We start from the raw sequence: 7,653 nt of genomic DNA, 5'->3' as shown, positions 1-7,653 counted from the left end.
GCCGGTGGCCGCGGGCGGTGGAGGAGCGGCGGGGGGCGAGGCGGCGGCGGCGGCGGCGGGGCGCAGGGCGGCGGGGCACAGCGCGGCCAGCTCCAGGGAGCGCAGGTCGCGGCGGGCCAGCGGCTCGGGGCTGGCGCACAGCACCTCGCCCACCACGCTGACCGAGCTGAGCGCCTCCAGCCACTGCTTGAGCGGCACCAGCTCGCAGGTGCAGTCCCAGGGGTTGAGCTTCAGGTCGATCTGCACGATGGCGTGCAGGTGCTCCAGCACCCCGGCCACCGGCAGCGCCAGGAAGTGGTTGTTGCGCAGGTTGAGGCGCGCCAGGGAGGTGCCGGCGAAGGCGTCGGTGGGCAGCGTGCGGAGCAGGTTGTCGTTGAGGAAGAGGAGCTTCAGGTTGGGCATGAGGCTGAAGGCCGCCGGCTGGATTTCCCTGATCAGGTTGTACTCGAAGTACAAGTAATGCAAACTCTGCAGGCCCCGGAACATGCCCGGGGTGAGCCGCTCGATGTCGTTCCCGTTCAGGTACAGGCTCTTGAGGTTGGGCAGGTTGATGAACGCCCCGTCCTGTACGTAGGAGATCCGGTTGTTCCCCAGGTGTAAGAGATCCAAGGAGGAAAAATTCCAGAAATCGGAGCGGTAGATTTTCTGGATCAAATTCCCGCTCAGGTACAGCTTCTTGGCGTTCAAGGGCCTGGGCAGGAGCTCGGAGATGTTGTGGAACCCTCGCTCCTTGCAGTTGACCGTCAGGCCCAGGTCGTTGATGTGCAAACTGCAAGAGCAGCCGGTGGGGCAGATGATGGGGATGGGGGGCCGGGTCTGGTAGGCAGCCACGGGGGGTTGGTTGGGCCCGGGGTACAGGCCGCGGGGGGTCGGGGGAGGCCGGGGAGCCCTGGGCTGCTTGGTGGGCTTGGGCTGCTTGTTGGACGTTTTGTACTCAACAGAGGAGGCGGTGAAATGGAAGGAGGACAGCATGGAGGAAGGCTTCGTAGGCCACGCGTTCTCCTTGCTGGACGACAGCTGAGGGATGCCCAGGCTGGCTTCCACCTCGGAGTCGGACAGCATGGGACACAGCTTGCTTCTCTTGATCTCCCTCAGGTCCTTCCCGTGGAAGTGGAAGGGGGTCTCGCAGGTGATGTCCCCCACCAGAGCAGTGTAGGGGATGCGCTCCAACCAGCTCTTCAGCTGCACGATCTCACACGTACAGTTCCACGGGTTCTCCTCCAGCTGGATCTCCATCAGGCTCCTGCCAATATGGTCCAACATCCCGCGGTAGGAAAGGACTTTTAGCCGGTTCCCGCGCAAGTCCAAGTGGGTTAAGGACACAGACTTAAATAAATTGGTGGGAAGCATGGGGATGAGATTGTCATTTAGGATAAGGACCCTCAATTTACTTAGGTTTCGAAATGCCCCGCTTTCAATCCGTTTAATGACATTGTAATCTGCCTGCAGATATTCCAGACTTTCCAAACCCAGGAAAGTGTCGTTCCTGAAAATGTCCAATTTGTTTTCGTGCAAATACAACCTCTTCAGAACTCGGAGCCCATTAAAAGCCCCCGTCTGAATGTCCTGCAGTGCATTGTTCCCAAGGTTAATAGACACAGCATTGTTCAAGTGAAGAAAACTGTTGGTGTACAATTTCCTCATGGAATTCCTCTGCAGATAAAGTTTAAAAGGTCTCGACCACGACTCTGTTATTTGACTAATATTTATAAATCCTTTGTTGTCACAATGTATATGGAAAAGGCTCTCCTTCACTTCACAGTAACATGGATCAAAGCAGGGCTCATCCAGTTCCTCCGAGTCCTCTATCAAGGGAATAGGTGTAGTCCATGCTAGAGCAATTGTGCTTAGAAGAATTATCCACAACATCCTTCCTTTATGAAGTGTCTCTGCCGTGGAAGGTTTCATCATTTGTTGGTGTTTACAAAACTGCAACGGGAAGAAAAATGCAGATTTCAGTACTTCTGCCCTGCCCCGCTCCTTTTATTTAAGCCACTACCTTGCCAGACTCGTGTTAGGCTCTTGGAAAGTTCAGCAATTGTTGGGCAGACGTTCACAACCAACTCCAGGGGTGTGGGATGGGCGAGCCTTGCCCTGATTTATACTTAAGAGATGGTAGACGGTTCCATCACGCGATAGCAGCCTCCCTTCTCCCCCTCCCCGTGGTAAATGCCACCTATAAAGAGGACAGCACATGCAGCCCCACACAGCAACACGAGCACACACGGGATGGACGTGTTGCATCTCTACATGATTTCCACCGTAGGACCAGCGTTTGGAACTCCACAGATCTCACACTCGGGTGCTTTGTGGCCATCACAGCCCGCATTGGCTACGGGGGGGGGAAAACACCAGTGGGCAGATTTTCTCCGGTGTCGCACTCCGTCCTTCATCCATGCAAACTCCCAAAGTTATTGAGCCTCAACCCTCGAACCCCTCTCCCTCCCGGCTCAATATATTCCACACGTAAGTTCGGAGGAGTGTGCAGGGTTTGCTGATGTCCCTGGCAGAACGGATCCCCTCAGAAATCCCCACAGTATCTTTACCGGAGTAAATGGTTAACAGCCCTGATTCGAAAGGGAAGCTTCCCCTCGCAAATGCGCCCGGTGAATTAATGCAACTGGTATATTATCAGATAAATACACACCACATATTAGTCATTTTAGCTGATTAAAGCGTTTAGAGATGATTAATCTTTCTAAAGCACATGCCCATGCGATCAGCAGATCTAAAGGGAAGTGACAGCTAAAGAGGCACCTAGGATTGAAACGCTCAGCCTGCCTTGGATTAGGGCATTTTGTGCCCCCAGGACCAAGCAGGGGACCCGGTTAAAAAGCTGAAAGTGGAAGAAAAAAAAAATACCTTGACACTTACCAGCCGATAAATTTGCTATCCTACCATATACGTTCCCGAATGAAGACACCATTCTTCTCCAATCAGATGAAAATAATGCTGCACTAATGAGATGCAGCTCCTTCAACATATGGTTTCACCCTTCCTTTCACCAGATATTTTAAATGTATGGGCACAGAGGAACGCTAAGGATGGTAATAATAACGGCGGTGATGCAGCCTTCCTTGAATCCCTGAAATGCCCATTAGAACCATTCGGAGCGATCGTTGCTTTTAGTCTTAATCTCTCAATAGAAAAGGTCCTTTTTGCCTTCCTCGTGTAAGAACTAGAAAAATTTGCCCCCCATCCACAAACTTAAGAGCAGAAAGATGCATTTAGGGGAGAGAAATGCCAGAGGAACAGAAATCCTTAGGATCAACTTGCAAATGAAACCCTCCCCTGTGGGAAAGAGGAGATGGTTGAAAGCACGAAAAGAGAAATACCCTCTGCAATTAAAACCAGCATCTAATTGGGGAGAAGGGAGAGAGATGAGAGCTATATTGCAGTATCAGTCTCTCTGTCTCCTTTGCAAAATATTAAGTTCTTTCTCTTCTGCAAGGGCTGTAATAAAAATAAAAAAATAAATAAAGAGGATTATTATATCTTCTTTTTGGAAGAGGGGGGTGTCTTTGACCCTAGGCGGAAACAAAAGGATCCAGAAAGGTTGTACTTACCGGTTTGCAGGAGAGATTTTAGCACATCGTTACAATAGAAAAAAAGCAAAAGAGGGGAAGGGGGGAAAAAAAAAGCTCGAGTTTAAAGATTGCTGGTTTCTCTCTGCCTCTCCCTCTCTGTGGCTCTCTCTCCCTCTCTCTCTACTCCTGCTGAAGCTGAGGCAAAAGGAAAAAAAAAAAAAGGCAGGAAAAAAAAAAAAAGAAGCAAGCCTGAAACGTGCTGGGAATGCAATGAGCCCCTCAATGATCTTCTTTAGGATGCAGAGCTGCTGTTTGGCACACTCAATGGAGGAGGGAGGAGAGGGGCTGCTGCAGGCTCCAGCGCCGCCGCCGCCGCCTTCTCCGGGCAGCGGCAGCGCGGAGCGGGAGGCTGGGGCGCGGCGGAGCGCGGGCTGCGCTCCCTCCCCGTGTGCGGGTGTGTGTGTGCGGTGTGTGCGGGGCGGGTGTGTGCGTGTGTGTGTGTGTGTGTGTGTGTGGTGCTGTTGTTGCCCTGGATCAGGCTTTTCCACGTCATGAAAATGAGCTTCAAGAAGGGGAACAAATGAAGGGGGCGCGCTTGGCTCCAGGTCGGGGGCGCGCATTTGGGAAGCCCTGACTATACAGTTTTTTTGGGTGGTTTTTTTTTTTGCCTTGCCTTTTTTCTTTTTTTCTTTTTTTTTTTTTTTTTTTTTTAAAGAGGGAAGGAGGGGGCTGGTTGGCGGAGAGAAAGGGAAGTGGGAAACGAGCAGATGGGGGAGGAAAAAGCCTAAGAAGAATCAGAGAGGAAAAAAGCCGCTGGGATGGGGCAGAATTTGCAACCCCCCCCCTTCCTAAAAAAAAAAAAATTCAGGAGGAAAAAAAAAGGAAACCAAAAAAGCCTAAGTCTGGAGGAAATCAAAGCTGCTCTGACTGCGAGTGCCAGCGGAGGGCTGCGGCGGGGAGCAGCCCGGGGGTCCCGGTCCGGCCGCCCCGCTCCCCCCGCCGCCAGCGCATCCTCCTCTCGGTCCCACTGCCTTTCCTTCCGTCCCGGGGCCGCTCCCGTCCCGCAGCCTCGCCACGATCCAGCTTCTTTCCGCAAAGCCAAAACCCTCGGGGGAGAGACCCGGCACCTCCCGCATCCTCCCGCCCGGCGCGGGGCGCGCGGGGGCGGAGGGGCCGCGCCCGCGGAGGACGGAGCGGTGCCCGCCCGGCCCGGGAGCCGCCGGCAGGTAACGGGGCTGCGCGGGGGGCGCAGGGTCCGCGCGGGGGGCGCAGCGGGAGCTTTGCGCGGGTTCTCCCGCGGGTCAAAGTTGGTGGGTGAGATGCACCTGGTGGTGGGTGGAGGTCGCGGACGGGGGGCTGCGGGTCCCCCCTGGGTCGCACCCAGGCGGGAGTGCAGGGCTGCGGGCAGGGCAGGAGGTGACCCCCGCGGTGCTCCGCGCGTCCCCGCTGTCCGCACCCGCGCACAGCCCTGCGCACCCCTGCGCACCCTTGCACACTCATCCCCGCCCATCCCCGCGCACACATCTGCGCCCATCTCCGCGCACAGCGAGAGCCGCGGAACTCCCGGGGCATCCCGCACCCCTCGCCATTCCCGGCTGCCGCCTTGAACCCGAAATCCCCTCCCGCACCCCGAGGTGACCCAGCCGGGAGGAGACTTAACTGGAACCGCGGCTCGGTAGCAAAAAGTTGAGGGGCAAAGCTGCGGGTGCGGGCGGGAGGTCCCGGGAGACCCACGGGGTCCCGCCGCCCCGGGGCCGCTCTGCGCGGGCAGGGGCGCAGCGTCCGCGCCCGGGGACACGAACCATTTTTCCCCGGCTCCCGAGCTCTCCTGCACCGGTGCAATATGGACGCACCGCTCCCTCCTAATTAAATTGCTGCATCATTCATTTTCTGACGCGGGAGCGACATGGGGGACCGGCAGGCGCCGTGCACTGACACCCCCCTTTAGGGATGGGGGGGGGAAGGCGGAGAGAAAGGGCGAGAGGGGAAATCACAACAGTTTGTTCTTTTAACAAGATCGCACAGAGGTTTTGACAGCAACTCAGAAAAAACGACCTCTGGGCGCTCCCCGCCGCTGTGTTTGGGGGGCAGACCCCCTTCCCCATGGGTGCTGGTCGTGGGGCAGGGCTGGAGTACAGGGCGGGGAGCCCCGACCTTGCAACTTTCCCAAATGCCACCCAATATCGCTCGTTATCCTCGCCAGGGCTCCTGCCGTCGGGTTGTGCAGAGGGGCTGGAAGAGGGGAGGGAGAGGGGGGGCTGGGAATGGGGGGATGCCCCTGGAATGCAGATCAGCGAGCGCTGCGGGGCTCCGCGGGGAGGGACGGACACCCCGCCGGGTCCCCCGCCCGCTGGCAGGGCCGGCCCCGGGCCCAAGGACACCCCTGTGCCGCCCCTGCCCTCGCCCCCGGCCGGCTGTGACGCGGGGCAGCCCCGCGGGATGCCCCGGCGGAGGAGGGGGATCGCCCCGCACCTCGCGCTCCATCCTTTCCGTCCCCGCAGTTTCCCAGCGGGGTGAGAAGTCTCCGCTGGCCGCAGAGGCGGCTCTCACAGGGTTTGTCCAGGCCGTGTCCTCTTGTCCCCGCAGCCAGGAGACAGAAGTCACCGCGGGCCATGCCCTGCATCTCCCTCCAGCCACAGCAGCTCACGGCCCTTCTGTCCCTGCTCCACACACCCTGCTGAGAACAGGACCGGTGTGAGTGAGACTGGCAGGAGCTCCAGAGAAGGCTACGGCTGATGTAACCAAGATTAGGACGTCACTCGGTTATTAATGATAATAATTATTATTGGCAAGCGAGCTATTTCCTTGCAAAACCCCATCCTGGAGCTGTGGAGTCGGCAGAGATGCATCTCAGCAGGGCGGGAGCTGGCAGGTGCCCTTCGGCTGCCTCTTCCCAGCCTCAGTTGTCATGACTGAAATGCACCTTTCTTCCCTGACAGCCTTGTGAAAATAAGGGAGAGAGACACAACTTAGAAAAGGACACTTGAGCAGTCACTGTACTTTTCTGAAATATCCTCGCAGCATTCCCTTTCCACTGGGGGCGAACGTTCCCCCCACTGCAGTCCTTGCACAGCAGGCATTCAATGCTCCAGTTAGCCTGCAGTGCGAACCAGCCCCTTCCCTCTCCAACAGAAGTGGCAACGGTGGAGAGAAAGAGGGAGTTTTCTTCCAAAGCTCGCTCTGCCTGTCCAGAAAGAAATATTCCCAGCTTTAATAGTCTCTGTGTCTCCAGCAATCTACAGCAAGGGCAAAAGCAATAAATAGTGCAAGGGCAAGGGAAACTCTCTTGTAATTATTATAGATGGGAGCTGTTTCCCAGCTCTCTCGGTTTACTTAGAGCTAGGGAATGGTTTAAAGGTTCTGGATCCGAGTGTGGAAAGGGTTTGTACACAGCCAGTGCCTGGATTCCAGCTGCATTCCTGCCTAAAAGCCCCGGCAAACCCAGCTCCCGCTGGGCACTCACCCCCGGCTCCCCGGGGAGGGGAATCGCCTCCAGCTGCCTGTTACTGGGGCAGGAGAACGTGGGAACCCAAGTGTGGGAGGGGGAGCAGCGAGGCACGAGCAGGGCCGGGATGTGATTAATCCGTGACGCAAAACCCACATGCACTGGGCTGGGAGAGCTGCCAGCCCGGGCTCCGGGGAGAGATGCCTCCTGTGCCCCTGCCGGGGTGCAGGGCACGGCCCAGGGCTCAGGGACAGCTTCCCACGGGGCATCCTGCCTTTGGGGGCCCCAACAGAGTAACATAGAAATCCTGGAACTAGGAGGGAAGGCCAGAGCTCTGGGCTGTGGGAAATACAGTGCTGACACCTCACCGTGCCATTAGTCCGGGCTGGGCTCAAATTCCTTCACTGGTCTGGTGACCCCTTTTCTTGTCTGCAAGAGATTTCTATTCGTCTGGTGCCTTCAGATAAATATATTCAATATTGAGGTTCCCCTCCTGGCACTTTTTTTAGGGAATTTCTCAAATATTCTTGGGTTTGTATATTATAAATTATTCAAGAAGAAATTTTAGCATTTTTGAATACGTTGATAGAGGAAAATCAGGATAGAGTCTTCTCTGAGTAGCAGTTAGTGAAGCAGTTTATGAGGCTTGACTTTTCTTTCTTCCTCTCTGTTCCTTAATTC

The 7,653-nt window shown here is 56.2% G+C and overlaps 2 protein-coding genes across 3 annotated transcripts in view; one reads left to right on the top strand and one right to left on the bottom strand.

Moving 5' to 3' along the window:
• The window catches only part of SLITRK3 (SLIT and NTRK like family member 3), a 15,472-nt gene extending 11,277 nt beyond the window's left edge, over positions 1 to 4,195 (bottom strand). The window contains exons 1-2 of the mRNA XM_027685541.1: positions 3,567 to 4,195; positions 12 to 3,453 (exon numbers count right to left, since the gene is read on the bottom strand). Of these exons, the coding sequence (XP_027541342.1) occupies positions 12 to 1,911 (1,900 nt within the window). The 5' untranslated portion in view covers positions 1,912 to 3,453; positions 3,567 to 4,195. The remainder of the gene's footprint in view (positions 1 to 11; positions 3,454 to 3,566) is intronic.
• A 75-nt stretch (positions 4,196 to 4,270) lies between these two features.
• Positions 4,271 to 7,265, top strand: LOC113968690 (putative protein FAM90A2P). Of its 2 annotated transcripts, none has more exons than XM_027685467.1 (2): positions 4,271 to 4,753; positions 6,114 to 7,265. In XM_027685467.1, exons 1-2 carry the CDS (start codon positions 4,346 to 4,348, stop codon positions 6,261 to 6,263), a joined length of 558 nt encoding a protein of 185 aa, XP_027541268.1. In that variant the 5' UTR covers positions 4,271 to 4,345; the 3' UTR covers positions 6,264 to 7,265. The 2 variants fall into 2 exon arrangements, with proteins under 2 accessions (XP_027541268.1, XP_027541267.1); XM_027685466.1 differs by having other exon boundaries at positions 4,271 to 4,837.
• The last annotated feature ends 388 nt before the right edge of the window (positions 7,266 to 7,653 follow it).

This window comes from Neopelma chrysocephalum, unplaced genomic scaffold (genome assembly GCF_003984885.1).
Source record: "Neopelma chrysocephalum unplaced genomic scaffold, ASM398488v2 Primary Assembly neopelma1_69, whole genome shotgun sequence".
Classification (NCBI taxonomy): Eukaryota; Metazoa; Chordata; class Aves; order Passeriformes; family Pipridae; genus Neopelma; species Neopelma chrysocephalum.
This window is presented reverse-complemented; position numbering and strand designations above follow the sequence as displayed.